Below are 20,361 nucleotides of genomic sequence, written 5' to 3'. Positions count from 1 at the left end.
ATTTTGAGAAACGGGTGCAGAACCTGGGAAACGCGTCTCCGGTATATGACTTCATCCAACCTTATCCGACCTTAGCCAACCTTATCCGACTTAGCCAACTTGAATTCCATTTCTCACCGCCAACTGGAATCGGAAGATCTGTAATTTCATTCATAGAGGATCACCGCCGCCGTCCTCTTCGTCAGACAAAGTACTCGGTCGAACCTTGGAGGCTGCTGTCTGGGGGCGTTCTCTCGATTCGGGCGCGGCACTCTTTTTCCCCACCAGTTCGCTGTCAAATTTCCCACGGGTCTTCAAACAATGCCGGTCGCCAACAACGTCGCCGGTTCCACCGCCCAGCTGAACCCTCAGCGCCGCCAGCACGGCGGTCGCCGTGGCGCCAAGGCCCTTGACCTTTGGTCCTCTGTGTTCCTGTCGAATTGGCTTTACCTCTGGATTCTCCCTATCCTTGCTCGAGCCCCGAAGGTTCCCTTCAACAAGCTTGCCTTTCGATTGAGGCCGCAAGAGTCCGCTAGGGAGAATGCCGACGCTTTGCAAGCTAGCTGGGCCCAAGAATCAAGCTTGCCGGAAAAGTACGTTCGAGTGCTTCTGGATTTCCCACGCCAATAACTGACAGCGTGTTTCTCATACGGTGGTTTTCTAGTCAAAGATCTATCCTGAGGGCTTTGAGGAGAGTATACGGAAAGACTTATGCAGCTATCGGACTTTACAAAATCACCTGGGGAATCTTCACCTGGCTCTCCGCTTACTGGCTATGTAAGGAGTTGGTGGATTTGCTTAGTAACTTCTTGGGTGACATGTCTTCTCACCACCTCCGCTGACAGTGAAAAAGATCATCGAATTTGTGGGAGCGACTCCGGATAAAGTTCCGACCAAAGATGGACATCTATACGCTGTGGCACTTCTACTGGCGTCGATTTTCAGCTCGATCAGCATTCATCAGCTCTATGGAGAATGTAACCGAGTCGGGATACAGGTCCGCGCTGCCTGCACGGCTCTTGTGTTCCGAAAGTCGTTGCGCTTATCTGTGGTCCGTGGAGGCGCCGGGGAGGTCATCAACATTTATTCTACAGATATCTCGCGACTGGTGGATGCAGTTACAAACTTCCACTTCCTGTGGTCGGCTTTCCTCGAGGCTACGGCCATCGTCGTGATAGCCTTCTTCGAAGTTGGCATCTCGGCTATCCCTTGCCTCGCTTTCGTTATAATGCTGCTGCCCGTGCAGATGTACCTAGGGAGCAAGATCAGTTCTTTGAACCGAGATCAGACGGCTGTCACAACAGGTAAGATGTGGTGCAATCAGGTGTAGCTGACGTTCTCATTCTAACCTAATCGTGTTCAAGGTCGAGTGCACATCATGTCCGAAATACTCACGGCGATCAAGCTTATCAAGTTCTATGCGTGGGAAGCACCCTTCACCGACAAGATTGAGGACATCCGACACCGCGAAATCACGCTGATCCGACGCGGCATGATAGTCAAAGCCATCAACTTCACTGTTGTCTTTGCTGTTCCCGTCTTTGTCGCCCTGGCGTCATTGGGCATGTACAAGGTCGCGCTGGGAAACACCCTCACGGCTTCGATCTCTTTCACTGTTCTCTCAGTGTACAACACTCTGCGTTACCCATTCCTGATGTTGCCGCTAGCCGTCCGATCAACAGCTGGTGCCATGACTTCGCTCGGTCGTTTGAACGAATTCCTTACCCTTGCTGAAGTCGAAGAGTTGAAGCCCCAACCACCGCCGAAAGGCCGCGACCTTGCATTTGAGGTCAAGAACAGCGACTTCAAATGGGACGGCATTGAAGTACCGAAGCCCACCCTGCAGAATGTATCTCTGGAGATCAAGAAGGGGGCGAAAGTTGCAGTGATTGGTGACGTCGGATCTGGTAAATCTTCCTTGATCGCCGCCTTGCTCGGGCAGATTCGCCTCGTGCGCGGTGATGGCATGAAGATATATGGAACGACTGCCTACATGTCTCAGGAGGCGTGGTTGCTGAATGTAACACTCCGCGAAAACATCTTGTTCGGTAAGAACTTTGACCGCAAGCGGTACCAGGAGGTCGTGCGAGTCGCCGCTCTTCAACGAGATTTGACCCTTCTCATCGCTGGAGACAAGACCGAGATTGCCGAGCGTGGTGCTAATTTAAGTGGTGGCCAACGCCAGAGAGTAAGTCTGGCTCGAACGGTCTACTACGATGCCGAAATTCTCCTTTTGGATGACCCTCTTTCGGCCGTGGATCAACACGTCGGTGTGCACATTTTCGAAGAATGTTTCATGGGGTATTTGAAGGAAAAGACCGTCGTGGTGTCGATGAACCAGCTTCAATACTTGCCTCGCATGGACTACATCATCGTCATGAAGGAAGGGCAGATTGCTATGCAAGGCACTTTCGACTACCTCCTTGCCAACCATGCTGAGTTCACTGAATTCTGGTAATCATTCTGCTATGCTCTGCGCCCGCTCTTGACTTTTGTCATTTTTCTAACGCAACTTCCCTCTCTTGTTTCTCATCACAATGAAGTAAGCAAGTTGCTGTCCCCTCGTCAACTGAGGGTGTGGACGACGAACCTTTTGTACCTGACAACAAGGAGGCCTTCGAGATCGCTGCCGAGTCAGACGAAGAGGATAACGACCGCAAGTATGCCATCGAAGACGAAGAGGAAGAAGAAGATGAAGTTCCTAGTCACGTCAACGACACCAGTCTCGGTATGAAGCGTCTCGGCAAGGATGCAAAGACCATGATCGAGTTGAACCAGCTCTCCGTGATGTCAAGGAATCAGCTTTCGGTGAAATTCAAAGATCTGAACGAACAGACAATCCGAGCTGAGCTTGAGAAAGACGCCGGGACTACTATCAGGTCCATGGGAACGGGCCACAATCTCGCGGATGCAGTTAGGCGGAACGAGATGTCAGTGTACAGCACGTCGGAAGTCGAGGAGCTGGAGGACATGATGAACGAGCGCAAGGGGCAGTTGGTACAGGAAGACACGTCTGCGGCCTCCACCGGTTTCGCGGATTTCGCAAAATACGGCCGAGCAGCGAAGCATAGCGGAGCAGGTCCGAAGACTACCCTTCTGGTCATGGCCTTCTTCTTTGTCGTCCACGGTGTTCGTATCGGCTCGGACTATTGGCTACGACTGTGGGTGCCGAGAACCGGAAACTTCACGGACGCAGTGTACCTTGGAGTGTATGGAGTATTCACTGGTATCTTTGCGACAGGAGTGCTGACTCGTGGTCTGCTCTTTGCCTTCCTCGCCACCCGTAAAGCAGCCGACCTGCACGATAATATTTTTGGAGCCGTCATCCGCGCGCCCATGTCGTTTTTCGACGCTACGCCGTTGGGCCGTATCCTCTCCGCATTCTCGAAACATCAGTTGCACGTCGACGATACCTTACCTGACGCTGCAATGCAAGGTCTCCAATATGCGCCGTTGGGCCTAGGTGCGCTTCTCCTTTGCGCGATTATCGTTCCTTGGAACTGGGCTCCCTGCATTGGGCTTGTCGTCATCGGGGCAGTGGTCCTCAAGCTCTCCACTCCGGCGGAAATCAAGACCAAAGCGCTTGAAGCCGTTACGAAGCCCCCGATTTTCAACCATCTTACAGCCACCTTGGAAGGACTTTTCTCCATCCGCGCTTACCATGCCGAGAAGCGGTTCGACGACATGAACCTGGAGAAACTTGACAACAACCATGGTGCCATGATGGCTGCAATGAATGTGCGATCTTTCCAGGCATTATACCTCGATTTCCTTTCCTCCTTCGTGGTTTACTTCACCGCCCTTCTTTTGGTCGTCGCTCGTGGGAACAATCCCGACCTCCCATCGATCACCGGACTCGCCCTCTCCAACGCCCTGCAAATGCTTGTTTTCGTGCAGTGGACAGTACGTATGGTCGGCGAAGTTCAATCGCAGATGTCTTCTGTTGGACAGTTGGTCTACTACGCCGGGGTCAAACCTGAAGCACCAGCGTATGTTCCTGAGAATCCGATCCCGAAAGGTTGGCCATCCGAGGGGAACATCGTCTTCAAAGACGTGGTGTTGAGGTACAAGGAAGATGGAGTGGATGTTCTCAAGGACGTCAATCTCGAAATCAAAAGTACCGAGAAGATTGGTATCGTCGGCAGGCAAGTGACTCGCAATTTTTCGTTCCTCTGTCATAAGGCACCTATTTTTCTAAACGTTCCGCACTCCATACTAACAGAACGGGAAGTGGCAAATCCACGCTGTTGACCGCTTTGCTCAGAATCGTCGAGATTTGCAAAGGAAAGATTGTGATTGACGGCGTAGATCTGAGTAAGCTAGGCTTGGCAGAGCTGAGATCGAACATTGCTATGTAAGTTGCGACGGCATATGCAGATGGCAGCTTTGGATTCGTGCAATCAAGTTCAGCATACTGATCGTCACGCCTCATCCCTCTATCCTTACCATGCCACGCAGTATTCCGCAAGAGCCAGGTATGCTTGTTTGTACTTGATGCGTGATTTTTCCTCGTTGAGGCGCTGATAATGTCTCCATCCCTTTTCACCCTCGTTCAGTCCTGTTTGTCGGAACAATTCGCTCCAACCTTGATCCGTTTGGCAAGTGTTCCGATGACGAGATTTGGAAGGCACTGGACTCTGTTCAACTCGGCGACAAGATTCGCGACATGCCGGCAAAGCTTGACAGCGAAGTCATCGAAAATGGAAAGAATTTCTCATTGGGTCTCCGACAATGTGTCTGTATCGCCAGGGCCATCCTATCCAAGTCAAAGATTCTCGTGCTGGACGAGGCGACCGCTGCCATCGATTCACGGACTGACGCGATGTTGCAAGAGACTATCAAGTCCTCATTTGCCGATTTGACCGTGTTGACGATTGCTCACAGGTATGTAGCGTTTATAGACCAAGGTTCTTCTCCCAGGCGGGATCGGTCGTAGGTTCTTGCGACTCTATCCTTACAATCGCTCCCTTTCCGGAATACTTTCTCACCCAGATTGAACACGATCATCGAGTCGGATCGAGTCCTTGTGCTGGACGCAGGCAAAATCCTCGAATTCGACGAACCCAAGAAACTGCTAGACAACGAAAATGGCGATTTCCACGCCTTACTCAAGCAGACTGGGCCGGACGAGTACAGGATGCTGTACAACCAGGCCGCCAAAGCTCATGACGAGAGGGAGGCCAAGAAGCGAGTGGTCGTGGAGTAGCGACTGTGCTGCAACTCACACGCCCGCTTGTTGCGACCCCACTTCGTTATTTATGGATCACGATTTTGGTCTGTTTCTTCACTGTCCTTTCTTTTTCCGACGCCGACGCTTTGTTTTTTTGTGCTCCCCGTCGCTGTTTCCCTTTATACGCTTCATTCCTGTCTTCTAGATCTAGACACTATTCCCCTCAGATTTTATGAATTGAATTTTTCTGTCTTTCGTACGCGACTTGCATGCGCTGGGGATGCTGTCCACTGTCCAGACCTATCACATTCTTGATTTCGACGTTGATAGATCTCACTGTCACAATGTTTACAGTAGACTATTTGCCTTTCCTGCCCTTATTTTGCCCTGCCTCTTGCTTGATGCATGATGTTTGACGCTTGATGCTCTCCCCCCGCGTTGGGGCACTCGCCGACCTCGCTCGCGGGAACTGCGAAAACTAATCTCCGCCCGCGAAGGCGCCGACTTCGCCAGTTTGGCGCTGCCGGGAGACTACGCACATACATGTAACACGCTGTCGCTGGAAGACCAATTGTGGCTCGCTTCCCTCACCCAAACCTGCGCTCATATCTAGAAAGCGCCTACAAAGTAATTGTGAGGTGCTCATCTACATTGTCTGAGGCTATACGCCACCTCTCGTATCCTCTCATAATTTCCGGCGCTTTCTTTGTCAAATCTCCACTAGGGTGTCGGCCTCTTCGAACTGCTGGTCTTTCGTTGTGGGATATGCATACCGGGCTCGCTCACGGGCGCTTTGAACAGTTTTGGGTGCCGCTGCTGTTGCTAATGTCGCATCCTCCCCATTCGAGTCTCTCTCGCTGCGGGCCTTATAGCAACGGCCTGTTGATCCTCTCGAGTACTTCTGGAATTCACAAAGTATGTGCTCCATGTCCGTTTCGATGTCAGCAAGACATCGTCATCGTCAAGCTGCTTGCGCAGCTTCCGATGCTCGTGATTCACCGATCTGTCACACGTTGAACTTCTTCGCCATCCGTCTGCTTAAACTGACGGAGTACGACGGAGGCGTGGCCGCGCGAGGGTGTGCAGTGCACTGTGAAATTGTGGATTTTTGTGGACGCGTTACGCGTAGGGCTGCTGGGCTTCTGCTTTGGACCTGCTCTCTCCACCTTCACTTCCATGCTCCTCGAGTTCTATTCGATATTTGTGCCGTACGAACTTCGAGGAGTGGCCCCTGTAGAGCGTCAGTGGAGCTTTTATCGGTGGAGTCGCGGATCGTACCTACCGCTTATCGCATTTGGCTGTCACATCTGGGAGCGGAGAAGTGGGTGCAGTCAGAAGATCATCCCGCGAAATGAAACGCTCCCACGAGGACGATGAAGGACTCACCAACGATAGTGAAAATGAGTGGAACAAACGAAGACGGATTCATGCACTACCGAACACAGGCGCAGGGGTACCTGCAGGTTTTCAAAGCACGCCTGTGGTCCCGGAAACGACAACCGATCTTGGGCGCGAGTTTCTGACAGAATGGACAAGGAACCTCGAATTGATGCCATCGATTATTGAGGAGAGCGGATCCCTATTGGCAGTTATGATCGCATTTGCGATCAGGCAGCAGCATCCGATGGTGGGTTTTGCCCTCGTAGGATGGCACGTAAGGCGGTGCTCATAGTATCAACTTATTCAACTGGCCATCACCTTTACAGCCTCCAGAAATCTTGAATCAATGGGCAGCCGCATCGATATGGGCCATGTCAAAGATTGAAAAGTTCAAAGGAGAAGGGATGCAGTTGACCATGTCGCGCTTTGTCGAGAGCGGAAACTTGCGAAGGTCAGTCTCTCCGACCCTGACAAAGGATCAAGCTGTGGATAAGGGGACTGACGGGGATATTGTGTTCCTCAGCCTCGGAGGTGCGCCAATAGGCATGCTGTCAATGGGCCCCCTATTTGAGACTTTTGAGACCTTCACGAAAGCCATCGAAACCCAGATCACGCCGTACTCCGAGAAGATGATGCACGAGATCCAACAGTGGCGCAAATGCCACTCGGCGATTTCCACAATGTTCACTGTGTATCACGACCTCTTTCGGATCTTCATGTATCGCGGCGTGGATGAAAGCATTACGGATGACGACCCTGTCGAGAGGTTCGGATGGTTGTTGTTCCTCATCGGTGCAGGTAAGCAAGGCGTCCATTGCGAACACTCGGACGCCTCATCAAACCTTTGCCGCGCGCCTTAGACCAGCACTTTTCGGAAGGGGAAGGCCAAAAAGGATGGGAAAGCTCAGACGTTCAAACATGGTGCATTTACTGTGTACTATTTGTTGGTGTGCAACTTTCTGCTGCTCGTCGGCGGAAGATGGTACAAGGTAAGATAGCGCCGCAGGCATTGGCTCGCCGCCAGAAATGGAAACCTTATGTCCGCCGATAGTCCTTGCATTCCTGTGGGGGAACGTATCTTTGGAGGAGGCCGACCTCAGGCTGCGCGAGCTGCAGATCGACCCCGCATCTGATTGGGTGGCGCACTTTCCATCACTTCGTCAATGGCTGTGTGAAAAGTTCAACATTGAGATGACGAGGTTCCGCCAATTCGAAACTTCTTCAATGGCGCAGCTCATACAGGTCGGTAGACGAGTAGTGCCAGCGACAAGAGGCTACATCAGCAGGTGTCTCACGGTTTACGTCGTTGCAGACTTTGCGGGAAACACCACCAGGGCCGAAGTTTCAATATCAAGACCATCCCATAATGGTCAATGCCGAGTGCCCATGGCACCTGTACCAAGGGGCTCTAGATGTGGACAGTATGCTGTATAGCAACTTGGAAGACATGGGCAGACACTTCGACCTCATACTGTTGCAAAAGGACTATGAGTTTGATCCTCGTCTTCTGCGACCTGTGAATAAGCCGTTTGGTACGCTCAATTCAGCCCACATGTTTTCCCCAGAACGGCGGATTAATATCACGGCTCTTTACTGTAGCAACACCAAAGCGATTCTGTCGAACACCCAGAATGTCTACAACAAAATCCACCGTTTCTCGGAATCTGCGAGCATCTCTGGAACGTGCGAACGTGTTCAACGTGAGTTCCCTGAGTTCATGAGCCGCGGCCAGCCAGTTTCTCAGCTCCCTCTTCGTGGTTGATTACCTGGGTTGACTAGACTGCCATGCATGCAACGCCCATTATGGCTCGAAGTGCTTCCAATGCCTCGTTCACCCGAACGCCGGGAGGCTCTAGAGGTGGACCTCAGCTCGCCGAGTTTCAACAGCGTTTCCTACAGTTCATGTCGACGGAGGTGAGTCAAGCGGGCTCGTACGATTCTCAAATGCCCTGTGCTGGGTACTCAATATATTGCATCCGCGCCTCAGCCCGCACGTCAGCAAGCGCTGTCAGCGTCCCTTACTATTCCTCAAGCCGTCCTCGCTACCCTTCGGCATCACGTCAACGGCCTGTGTGGTATGCTTTCCGTGTCTCAAAAGAACAGTTTTGAAACCATTTCCTAACACTCTTACGCAGAACGTATGGCGGAGAAGTTGCGCCGAAAATGTCCAAATCCAGCAGGTGATCGTTGGAGGGACACGATGACGTTATATTATCACATAATGCTCGAGATCACTGGTTCATACCTCCAAAGGACCAAGGTCAGTATCATCCTTCGAGGCCTACCGTGTTGCGAGTAACATGATCCTCAGTTTTGACACATCCTGATTACTAGGACTTCCAAATCCTGAATGACAAACCGTTCATCCGCTCGCTTGTTTTCATCGTTTTCGAAATCGTCCGATTCACGTGGAAGGTGAGGTTATTCACATATGCTTGATAGCTGGAGGATGAGGAGATCATCCAGGCCTGGCTTATTAACTCGGTTGAAAACCAGTTAGGGACAAAAGGAATGACGGATGAGTTGCTCCGGCAAATCAACCCCGACTGCATATCTCTGATAGCAATGCTCGACATTGTCAACTCCACGGCTTTCTGGGTAATCTCGGACAGACTCGTGACCTGCTTTCTCAACCGCACCTTCACTGAAGATAACCCGCATTTTTCTCCTTTCCCGACGCAGTTTTCCGATTGGGTTCGTAAGCGTTTAGTGGAGCTGCAGGAACGCATGATGGAGACGCAGGTTTGGAGAGAACCCGTATTTTACCGGATGCTCTCCGTACTCGCCGGGGCCTCCGCTTATGCGCATGCGCATCAAAGTGGTGAGTAGGATGTTTTCATTTACACACGGTGTGTGTGGCGCTAAATGGAACACATCGGCTTTCAGGCGATTACGGACCGCTTATTCCGATTTTGACGTTGTATCAGCATCATTGCGGGGCTGGATCTCTCGAACCCATGGGATCTAATCCAGAGATGGCCGGCATATCCGTACGTACTCCCGCTTGCTGTCCAACTATTTGCGTCTTGTCTCACGATGCTTGCAAACCCCACAGGGGATAGTTGGTCGGACACAATCCATGATCCAGGGCCGCCTCAAACAGCTTTGCGACGACCTACGAACCCCAGAATCAACATATTCAACAGCGCTTAAGCTTGTGCAATGGGGTCTAGAACGCGAGCATGAGCATCGGTACCTCAACAATCGACACGTTGATGTATACGCGATCTGTTGCTTGTATGGAGCCGCCGTCGTTCAGAAACGTCCGATGAAGTTCAAAACCATCGTGGAGATGTATCGCCGCCAGCCGCAGTTCCTTGATAAGGTAAAGTCGCCTTTTGCTGGGTGCATCTCGCGCCACAACCAGGCTAACCCTCTCATATTTTTTCCAATCCGTTGCCCGTAGACTTTGACTGAGATCTACCTGGGTCCTAGCGAAACCGGTGACCTCACAGTATATTACAATACGGTGTTTCTGAGCACCATGCGAGGCTTCATGTCTTTGTCAGAAGGGGACACCGGTATACCTGGCAACAACTACGCCCTTCACGCCCTTACCCAACCGGCGCACATCAATAGTAGCGCTCACGTCGCCGTGGACATCCATCCTGTCCGGATGCCGCAACCTCCGGCACCTTCGACTCCTACGTCGGCTGCTGCGACAGCACATTTCATTCCCTCAACACCACGCACACCAACGCGGACGGCGCAACTCCGAGCCGCTGCTATGGATATGACGCCCCGCACAAGACGATATTCAGCCACGGAGACTCCGCTCACACCGCGGAATATGTCTCCCGGCACACCAAACGGATCAAGCCGACGCCTCTTTGGAGGCGCGGTCGGGGGGATGGCCGGTCTGCCTCCTCGCATACCGTCCGCAAGAAAACCCTCACGATCTGACAAACACCAACAATGAAAAAGTGGATAGACGGAAGCCAGGATTTGATGGAACCGTTTTTCAGTCGCGACCCTTCGCCCCGTTATAGGCTACGACGAAATGATTTCAGGTTTGAGTGACTCTTCCATCGTATGGTGAGCACCAGTTTTAGAGACAACTTTTTGGAAGCCCAATTTTGTAACTGTATTCGCTTGGTTTTTCAACCGAGTCACTCATATACAATGAAAGTGTCCTATGTTCATATGCTTGGCAGCTGTACACGTAGATCCATTATACAAAAGGAACAGACCGGAGCACACTCAAAGGAGACTTCCATATGCTACACTAGGAGCTACACATACCGCCACCATCTATCGTGCCTATAGAGGCCCCATTGCCACATGACCCCATATGTACGCCAATGGGGGGGAGCTCACAGCTCCCATGAACGGATCAACTCCATCTCCGTCGCATCCACGAATGGTCTGTCCACACTCTTGATCATCAAATCCCCACAGAGGGGGCATTCCGCTGCGATCAGATCGTCTAGTTCCTCCTACGAGAGACACGATACAGTTGAGCACTGAGTGACATGAACTCCAGGTAAGGCTCTCGTCTCATACAACACTTACCTTCAATACTTCCGTTTTGACCGCGGCAGGCTCAATAGCCGCCTCGTAAGGTTTCCCCAGCCGCATCGCCAACATGGCGGACGCCAGGTTGATTCCGCCTTCGTCGGTGGCTGGCCCGGCGCGACGGGCGGCAACTCCCTGCGTGATGCGTCTTTGCAGGTCTTTGACGCGTTTGGCTTTCGTTGGGTTCGAGTTTTTGATGGTCTTGCGAGTCATAGAATGGTTTCGTATCGCTTTTGAGTTTGATGTACGATGCAGGTTCAAGATGGGGAAATCGCATACCTGATCCGTAAGGCAATCCGCGTGAAACACGTGCTCGCACGGATATACATAGAACTGCCTTGTCAACAGTGCAGCATTACAGATGTTGCATTCCTCTGTGACAGGGATTGCCGTATACCTGTTCCGTTCTTATAGATCAATGGCTGCTTTCCGGAAACCCTCTGCTCTGCTTCCACGGCTCTTACCTATTCCGCAAATCCCGGATGTCCAGCCTGATGCTCTCCGCACTCTTCGTGGCCTCATCCATTTCGGCCTTTAGTTCCTCGATATGCTCATTGTAGTTTTCGAGCGCGACGCAGATCTCCTCCTTGAAATCATCAATGAGAACAAAATCAGGGAAGAATGGGAGAATGTCCTCGATCTTTAGAAGATCCGCCGTTTGCGTAAGGAACGCTAGCGCCCTAATGAAGTTGTAAGATTAGATGTGGGGCTTGCTTTGTGACGTGCTGCTCGAAAGCTACTTACTGTTTTATGTCGCGCTTCTCTTCAACAACGTGACGGGCAATCTTCAGCCACAACTTCCTGCGAAGGAGCTCGTCATCTTCCGGCTTGTCAGCGTTGATCTGAGCCAGCTCAAGATCATGCAACTGTGGCACAAAAATTTTCGCAAGGTGCATAAGATGGAAAAGCATGCCCCAAAATGGATACGCACCTGTAACGCCAAGTCAACAGCTTGTTCATGCATGCCCATCGCGCCATATAATACAACGCAAGCCTGAGGCAGTCCATGCTGGCTGCAAAGCCTCAGCGCATAACGCTGGTCGTAATATGGATTTTCCCTCTGTTTCCGAAGGTTGATTAATGTGGCACTTTGATGAAAGTCCGAACATCAACTTGACACTGTACCTGAGAGCTCAAATACTGCAACAGCTCTTGGTCGTCATTATGCTTTGCTTGCGATATGTAGAGCGACAATAGCAGATTATGCACTGCAGTATCCGTGTTTTGCAGCTTTTGCGTCACATATGTGAGGTAACGGATTGCTTGATTCTAGAAAGAAGTGTGACATTGAGTTTGCGGCGACTCTGCGCTACAGTATACAACTCCTTACCTGGCCTTCAACACCTTGCTTCCCCTGATTGCGATCTCGCACTTGATACCGTAACAGTGCTGGTATCAAGTTCCGTGGATTCAGATTAGGTTGCCGTATCCAAGAGTTGACGGTCTCATATGGGGCGTGATCCATCAATACGGGCGAGAATTTGTAGTACAGGTCCGATGATGGCTGAAAATGGTTTAGCCACCGACCGACCTCGCACTGCATCACAAAGGTAACACACATGTACCTGACGCGCTAATGCACCAAGTGCCTTCAACCATTCCTGCTCCTGTATCCAGTACGTAACGACTTTCTCAAAGTTACCCATCAGTTCCAAAAAGTACAGCAGCTCCTGCACCCGGCCATGACTAGCGATGATATTCGAGGTCGTGTCGAGATCCAGTCGGGCCTGACAGTTCTTTGAGAAAAGTACTTCTGAATGAGCGTAGTATACGGATTGAGCACAAACCTTGTACTTTTGCAGGAACTGCCGGAATTCGTCTAGCGCAACCGCCTCCTCTTCCTCCAAACGTTTCCTTTCCGACTTTGCTTGTTCCGATGCTTCGTCGACGTTGACATCTTTGGAGAGCGTGTCCACCAGAACGCTCGCGTCTCGTAATTCATCGTGCAGGATATTCAACTTGTTGATGAAAATCTCTACCAACCATGTTGATATTAGAGTGATTTGAGTCGAGTCCTATGAAGGTATGGTGTGAGAGATTCGACCGCAGAAACAGATCAAATTCCGGCCGTCTTTCCTGTACTTGGGGCGTACCTGCGGCCGTAAGCGGCCGAGCTTCTGTAACAGATATTGGTGCAGAGCGCCTCTTTCATCCTTATCAATGAACTTGAGGACAATCTCTTCAAAAGAAAGGCTTGCACATTGGGCATAATACGTTGCGGAGAGCATGTATCGCTTTTGCGAGTAGTAGTACTCGGCTTGAGCGGTGATGACGATATCTTTGTGTGCTGGAGTCTGGGAAACATTGCTTTTAGGAAGTGGTCAAGTGTCATGCGAGACGTCAGAAGTGTGACACTTACCTTAGCATGCGAAAGCGCAGTATCAAAACTCTTCCGGTCCAGGTATATACGCCAGACATCGCGGTCCTCCTCAGTCATGATGAGCTCGTACAGTGCAAGGTTCGTGGAAATCCAATATGTGCTCTTGATCGGATCCACGAACAGACCTACGACGTATTCACCAAATTCCTGGGAATTATGGGCAAGACTTAGCATTGTCGCAAACCAAATGATGTCGCTCATCACCACTTACAAGAGGTATTTGCTCCTCGTGATCAACTTGATTCGTCAGGTTGTTGATAGCTTTGAAATAATTCTCGTACAGCAGCAAGAAGTGAAACTCGGTGATGTTCACAGATATCGGAACTTCCCCCGGTGCGTACGGTCCATCCGTAGATGAGTTCGACCGGCTGCTCTCGTTTGATCGCGGATACCTGATAGCCATAATAAGACATTGCATTTGATCCGGCCCTTCTTGAACGCAAGACCTACGGCAGAAGCTGAGCATTGTTGACTATGCTATCACCTCCCGATTGGTTCCCAAATACGAGATCGCCACAATATAATCCCGAACCTGCGAACCACCTCGTTAGCATTTGTTTCATATGTTCACCGCCGAGACCATCCGGAGATCACCAGTAAGCCAGGCAAACGCCTTTGGTACTCCAGGATATCCTGTCGCTTGCACAAACTGGCACCAAAATTGAAGTTCCCCTCGCAATGATTCTCCCGGCATTTCCTGAAAGCCTATGCATCGAAAAAAATCAGAGCGCTGGCACGATCCTGTGCACATTCCGAAAAGCCCCTTACTGTTGCCTGGTCCATCATATTTCCGGAACAAGTCTGTAAACATGCTCCCGGAGTCGATATCCGTCACATTCCCAATGAATTGATACAGTCTGCTCGGAGAGGAGAGGAATACGACGTATTTGTTGGGTACAGCGGGGAACTGTTCAAAGCGGATGCTATTGATTGGTGTATTGTTCTCCGGTATTGAGTACACCTTCAGAAAACATGTAAGCATGGATACTTGAGCATCTTAATGCGACTAGGAGGCGCGGCCGACCCGAATCCAACATACCTGACGGAAGTACTTCTCTTCTCGCTTAAAAAACTCATCCGTCGGCTGGAGCTCTGCTTCAAAGACATGCCCTTGCCTCGATCCCACCAGGATCACGCCTGTCGTGGGCACACCTCCTGCGCTTCCAGATTTGCCCCAAGCGACAGACTCGATCAGCACACCCTGTAACGGTGGATGTTCGAATATAAGTTATGACTTTGCGTGCATTGTGAACAATTGCGACTTACTCTGAACTTGTTAAGTACCCTTGGCTTCCGCCAATGATGATACAGGTAGTAGTTATCCCCCATCTCCGTTGAAAACAACAGATGTTTCGCGGTGGGATCCAGAAAGACGCGGCGTATCTTGTCGTTCCTCTGCCTTAGCCCGGGCTCGATTTCTGGGTGAGAGTACCGAGGATGTGAGAACGATCCACTCTTATCGACAACTCTCCATCTTCGATATTCTCTGGCCTCATGCATCCATTACCATCAATCGCGTCGGACTTCCCAAGATCAATCCGATACAAGCGTTGCCCAGCACCATCTTTTCGCGATGAATTCGAACCACTTTCAGCGACAAGGAGTAGAATGTTGCTCGAAACAGCCAAAGAAACGAGGTTGACGAAGGGAAATGGAAATTGGACGCGATCTAGAGAGAAGATGGGAAGGAGTTGCGTTTGTGGCCGAATGCTGACGTATCCCTGCTCTAGCTTGAACGCACGTTAGAAAACTCTGCTAATGCCCTGAAGGGAGACTCCGTGGCCCACTGAGGATTGGGGCCTGCGTAAGATAAACTCACAATCAGGGGTTGGGCAGGAGGGTTTGTCGACTGCCGTCGAGCTGTTGCCGCGAATTGCGACGGCTGTGTGCTTTCATTCTCAAACTGGTCGAACAGCGACATATTACCCCGTCGGCACTTCCTGTTCTAGCGGCAAGTGCCTTCTACACTAAGGTCCTATTGTATGTTGTTTCCGTCACTTCCTCGAAAGTCAAATTCGGGTATCGGTGGAGCTGAGCGGTGACGAGGGAGTTTTGGCAATTGAGCGCTGTGACACATCACCAGCTCTTTCCTGCTGTCGTCTTCAACCTGCTCTCCAGTCTCCATCGTCCAACGCCAAAGTCAACCCAGACACTTGCACATCGAAGCCATAGCAGAGCTCCCACGCCGAAGAGAAAGACGAGGTTCACTGCTACGTCTTTGAAGGGTCTTTAGGCTCTGGTCACTGGCTCGTCAGGACTTTCGTGAATTGGGGAGATCTCGGCCATCTTGGAAACCGGGCTCAACACTTCCGTAGAACGAAACCTCCATCACATAAGGGGATATCACGAAAGAAGACTAGGAAGCCCCGTCTGCGAACAGATTACGAGATAGACTCCTCCTCCTCAGCCGAAACATCAACCTTGTCTCGAATGGAGAAGCTACATCACGAAACAGCAGTGGACACAGCAGTCACTCATAGGATATGGGAAGCGCAAATACCTCTGCAAATATCGTTGTCTCCAGACGAAATACCTTCTCTCGGCGGACAGGGCTCTGCGAATCCATCCATCAGTCATTATGTGAGCACTATTTTTCAACTAGGGGTTCGAGTGCTGTTTGGCGCTCTCTTCCCGTGACTGATCTTTCGCCTTTTGTCCAATAAAGCTTCTGTTGCACCGTTGCAGCTATCTCTCGCTAATTTCATCTACTGTTCGGCAATTCTTCGCGAGGAATGCTCGACTACTGATTGCACAACATGATGATGCGGAGATATGGTACTCCTACAAAGGCACGCCGCTGAAATGGTAGGTGTGATGGTTGCCGAGCTTCTGCAGCTCATCTCGAAACCGACGTACCTCGGATGGACGCTTACGAATGAGGCCCCCGTGTAGGCATCACCCGGTCGGACTACTTTGTGATTATCATCTCGGCACGGAAACAAATGGCGCTGGCGCTGTCCCATTGCCGTGGTATATCACAGTCCACTTTTCCAACTTTCCCACCGTTGAACTCATTCGCATGCAGCCAAAGCAACACTTGGAAACAGCACGGGACTCTTTCATGTCACTTGTAAAGGAGGTGAGCATGGAGCAGCGCCTTTTCCCAATCATGGCGCGCATGGTTGCGCGTTTGGCAACATTCAGCTGATTAGTCTTGCAGGCCGACTACCTTCGCAATGGAACCATAAAGCGAGTGATGGGGCTATCCAAGAACGATCAGACACAACTATGGGACGCGCTCGTATCACACAACTACAATGCATTTTGGGACGTCAACTCGCAGTTGGTAACTCAAGAGAATAGTATACCGAAGTACATACCGTTACGCATTCATATACTGGGTCGAGCCGTGATACAGGAACCTGTGCCTTCTGTGGATGATAACCTTGGTGAGTCATGTACAAAGGTGCAGTTCAGTGGTACAGAATCTGCACTCAACTGCCTTGCTTATCAGACAAAGAGTACTCGCTACATGACGTGCTGGGACGCCTGATACCGGATGTCTTTGGCGGCGGTCCGGAGGATGCCGCAGAAGGTGGCTTTGCGCCCTCTGCAGAACGGAAGCCAGCGGCAATACTGCATGGGATCGTGATCCCGCTTGATACCCCGATCTTATGGCTTAGCAGGAATTGCTCATATCCTGACGGATTTCTACATTTTGTTGTAAGAAATCACATTTCATAAGATCACACAATTCCTTGTTTAGTGTCGTTCCACAGTCGATTGGCGACATAAATGAAGAAGTCGAGGAACTTGCACTCTTGCATCATCAAGGGCCCCCTGAATGAGGCTCCCGCCAAGGAAGGAATGTAATCTACTATGCCATGTGCATACGCTGACCGATTGGTGAGGCAGGATTTCTATATACACAGACCCACCCGTGTAGGATGATGCGATGCTACTTATGATACGATATGTACAAAGGCTTCTCACTGACTCGTAAGCAACAAGACTCCCAAACCCAAGGCAGTAAGCGCTACGACCGCCCACGCGCAATACTCCATCCACACCCCAATACGCCCGATATACCGGTCTCCCTTTTTCGTGGCTTTCTCGTCCCCGTCAGATCTGCACACCTCAGCGACAATCAAGCCCGAGACACTCCCGAATGGTAACAGACATCCACACGCTGTGACGCACCAGGCAAGCACGAACCATCCGATGCTGTCGAACTGAGGGTTGTGCCTGGCGATGGTGTGGATATGGGGTCCGAGGAGGAGCACGGAAGGAATGGAAGTGAAGATTAGGCAAACGATGATGCAAAGGACTGCAAACACTATTGTCGTAAAGGCAAGCGACGGTGGCGGCGATCCGTCCGAATGCGAAAACAACGGCGCGAAGAAAGAGAACAACGTATTCGGAAGCGGCGTCTTCTGGATCCCTCCCAGAATGATGAATATCCCAAAGAGGTAACAAATGAGGCCCCAATTCACCGCCTGCGATATGATCGACGTGGGATCGACGGCCAGCTTGGGTTTCAGCACGGCGCCAGGTGTGGCGAGCTCGCTAGTTGACGAGACTTTGTATTTGCTGCTGATACGGGCCATCGTCGAGTCGATCGCCAACAGGGCCATAGCGCCGGCGAGGCAGCTGAACCCTAGGCTGAAATGGAGGAAGAAGAGCATGTACATGCCAAATAGTACGGCGATGTACAGGCCGGTTGAGACCCCGTCCCATGACACCCTGGCGAGGAAGAGCCCGAGCTTGAATCGGAGGAGAGTGGGTAGTGTTGTTGGGTATGGCGAGGCTGGCGGTAAGCTCTCAACAATATCAATCAGATTGAGCGGCTTACGGTGCTTGAAGACATACTATGTGACAAGAACAGGTGAGTAAATTACGGAGACGATAAACTCCGATTAGAGAAAAGGCAGAAGTTACCGCGGGTGTAGCATGCATCGGCGTCGGGAATTCCGGTGACACCGGCGGGACAAGCCACGGCAACGGTCCGTCGATAACTCCATTGGTATGTTGCTCGATGCTTTTAGGGCGGGATCTGCGATGCCTCAGACGCTCCTCTTCCGCTGACAGTCTGCCGATGCGATTTTCTCCCTTTGCAAACACATGTCTCGGTATATCGACTACGATCGCATCATCTGGCTCTCCGATTGAACGTTGCGCAGCGGAGAGTAGCGGTTTTTTCAACAGCGTTTCCACGTCCTCATCCTCCTCATCCCCGTCTTCGTCCAGAAGCGCCTGGCCCTCGTCGTCACTCACGTCTGAGCTTCGTGCATCTGTGCCCGACACAGTCGTCGCGTCGTCCCCATCTCCAAATAACGCGCTTTGGTCTTCATCATCGTCGCCGCCAGTATTCCGAGATCCATTCAACAGCATCGCTAACGGCTTCATTTTCTTTCCTTTCATTGTACTTTTGTAGAACATGACAAGCAAGAACGTATTCGTCAAGGCCGTCACGATACCGACAGCTCCCATGCGCTTGAAAAAGGTCCAAAAGTCGATGTCTGGCATTGCATCATGCACAATCATGTTTTTGGGATTTCCGATGATGGTGGCGGCAGACCCCAGGTTCGACGATGTGGCAATCGCCATCGCGAATCCCTCTATCGGAAGCCCGCCGTGTTCGCAAATGGTTGTGATAAGAGGTGAGAGCAGGATGGCAGAGCCATCGTTCATGATTGTGGCACCCAAAAAGGTAGACAGGAGAGACACTCGGATAAGGAGCATTACGGGTGAGGGGTTATTCCACAAGAGCAGGCGCATCAAGAACGTCATCGCCCCCTGCATGAAGATCTGCTTGAGAAAAACGTCTCAAAACAACGAGCGTTTGAGAAGCTTCCACTTACCTTCTCTTCCAGCTTAGCCAATATAATCATTAGCCCCGTAAGTAGCAGGAGGGTGTTTCCGGACACATATGAATAAGCTTCTTGTGGCTGAACGGGAGCGGAAAGGGGTTAAGTTTGTTCTTCTAGTAGACAAAGGAGAAACCCGACAGCCTACGCCGTGTGTGACTTCGCACCTTCAACACTCCTGTGAGCACTAGCACGGCCGCGCCTAGCAGGGAGGCAGCCGTCCTCCCTACAGGAAACAAAGTCCATTTCCGAGCGACCAGCAGCCAGACAAGGACGAAGACAGTGATCGCGATGTAAGTTTCGGTATCCTTATAGGTGAACGCCGGCTTGGCCAGTGCTCCCCAAGGATTCTCTGCGCGTGACGTCCATTCTGGAGTTGAGTGGTTCATTCCGTTTGCCGAGAGGATTGCGCCTACTGCACTTCCCAGGGGTGTACCGTGTGAAGCTCGTTTCGTTCACGTCCCGCCGCCAAACTGCTGAACTGCGTCAACCGGTGTGAAATTGACAGGAGGCGCGTTTGCTGCTGAATTCAAAGTGGGCTTGCGTGTGCATATGTAACTTCCCCCCCCTTTCCCCTATCTGCAAAGGCTCAGGCAGCAACGGAACAGACTCGGAAGCAGTCCGACTCTTTCCCACCAGCCTCCAGGACCACTATGGCTGAAGTCACAAACTCTAGCGCTTCACTGAAAGAGTCGAGAGTACAGAACACTCGTTTGGCCCCTCCTTCGGGAACTGACTCGCAAGTCCGCTCGATGGAAGGAGTCACCCACGACGACGGACTGCCAACTCCTGCACTGTCACCCGATAACACCAACCCCATGCTGTTCGATACGGAAAGGGAAAACCGTCGCAATAATAGTTTCTCGGCACATGAATATGCCCCCCACCACCGGACAGCAAAAGAAGAGGAACCGAGGAAACGAACCCAGGTCAAACGTGCTTGTGGTAAATGTCCTGCCGTGTGGGGAAAATTCTCACGCCTAGGCAAGAGCTAAAGAACATTCCTCCAACAGTGAACTGCCAAAAGGCTTGCAAAAAGTGCGATAACGGCCGACCATGCGGGCGATGTATCAAGTTTGGTCTCGAGTCGACGTGTGCGGACTCTCAACGGAAAGAACGACAACGGATAG

At 51.3% G+C, this 20,361-nt stretch overlaps 5 protein-coding genes across 5 annotated transcripts; 3 read left to right on the top strand and 2 right to left on the bottom strand.

Moving 5' to 3' along the window:
* Positions 1–520: 520 nt before the first annotated feature.
* EV422DRAFT_550133 (P-loop containing nucleoside triphosphate hydrolase protein) lies at positions 521–5,185 on the top strand (the record flags this gene model as incomplete). Its single annotated transcript, XM_053071750.1, has 8 exons — positions 521–572; positions 879–1,283; positions 1,344–2,433; positions 2,922–4,124; positions 4,202–4,333; positions 4,438–4,454; positions 4,536–4,863; positions 4,972–5,185. 8 exons carry the CDS (start codon positions 521–523, stop codon positions 5,183–5,185), a joined length of 3,441 nt encoding a protein of 1,146 aa, XP_052927484.1.
* A 1,874-nt stretch (positions 5,186–7,059) lies between these two features.
* Positions 7,060–10,629, top strand: EV422DRAFT_355054 (uncharacterized protein). The gene is made up of 14 exons (XM_053066585.1): positions 7,060–7,327; positions 7,390–7,518; positions 7,709–7,771; positions 7,842–8,061; positions 8,129–8,229; positions 8,309–8,443; positions 8,517–8,604; positions 8,665–8,789; positions 8,864–8,944; positions 9,026–9,127; positions 9,212–9,350; positions 9,416–9,519; positions 9,585–9,854; positions 9,936–10,629. Exons 1-14 carry the CDS (start codon positions 7,262–7,264, stop codon positions 10,446–10,448), a joined length of 2,136 nt encoding a protein of 711 aa, XP_052927483.1. The 5' UTR covers positions 7,060–7,261; the 3' UTR covers positions 10,449–10,629.
* Positions 10,630–10,842: 213 nt separating this feature from the next.
* EV422DRAFT_565381 (vacuolar protein sorting protein 18) lies at positions 10,843–15,345 on the bottom strand (the record flags this gene model as incomplete). The annotated part of the gene is made up of 20 exons (XM_053072305.1): positions 10,843–10,965; positions 11,042–11,245; positions 11,324–11,441; positions 11,509–11,724; positions 11,789–11,910; positions 11,976–12,104; positions 12,170–12,313; positions 12,375–12,548; positions 12,610–12,771; positions 12,832–13,059; positions 13,138–13,338; positions 13,404–13,571; positions 13,636–13,816; positions 13,875–13,956; positions 14,019–14,129; positions 14,193–14,385; positions 14,464–14,625; positions 14,691–14,842; positions 14,932–15,145; positions 15,244–15,345. The coding sequence occupies 20 exons, from the start codon at positions 15,343–15,345 to the stop codon at positions 10,843–10,845; spliced, it is 3,186 nt and encodes a 1,061-aa protein (XP_052927482.1).
* A 509-nt stretch (positions 15,346–15,854) lies between these two features.
* Positions 15,855–17,108, top strand: EV422DRAFT_504638 (autophagy protein Apg5-domain-containing protein; the record flags this gene model as incomplete). The annotated part of the gene is made up of 5 exons (XM_053068442.1): positions 15,855–16,004; positions 16,090–16,229; positions 16,317–16,503; positions 16,585–16,813; positions 16,879–17,108. The coding sequence occupies 5 exons, from the start codon at positions 15,855–15,857 to the stop codon at positions 17,106–17,108; spliced, it is 936 nt and encodes a 311-aa protein (XP_052927481.1).
* On the bottom strand, positions 17,098–19,752 carry EV422DRAFT_354763 (citrate transporter-domain-containing protein). Its single transcript, XM_053066584.1, has 4 exons — positions 19,399–19,752; positions 19,226–19,312; positions 18,303–19,160; positions 17,098–18,232 (listed from the first exon to the last, which is right to left on the bottom strand). The coding sequence occupies exons 1-4, from the start codon at positions 19,618–19,620 to the stop codon at positions 17,354–17,356; spliced, it is 2,046 nt and encodes a 681-aa protein (XP_052927480.1). The 5' UTR covers positions 19,621–19,752; the 3' UTR covers positions 17,098–17,353.
* Between the last annotated feature and the right edge of the window lie 609 nt (positions 19,753–20,361).

This window comes from Fimicolochytrium jonesii (genome assembly GCF_025526975.1).
Source record: "Fimicolochytrium jonesii strain JEL569 chromosome Unknown EV422scaffold_5, whole genome shotgun sequence".
NCBI classification, from domain to species: Eukaryota; Fungi; Chytridiomycota; class Chytridiomycetes; order Spizellomycetales; family Powellomycetaceae; genus Fimicolochytrium; species Fimicolochytrium jonesii.
Note: the sequence above shows the minus strand (reverse complement) of the source record. Positions and strands in the feature narration are given on the sequence as shown.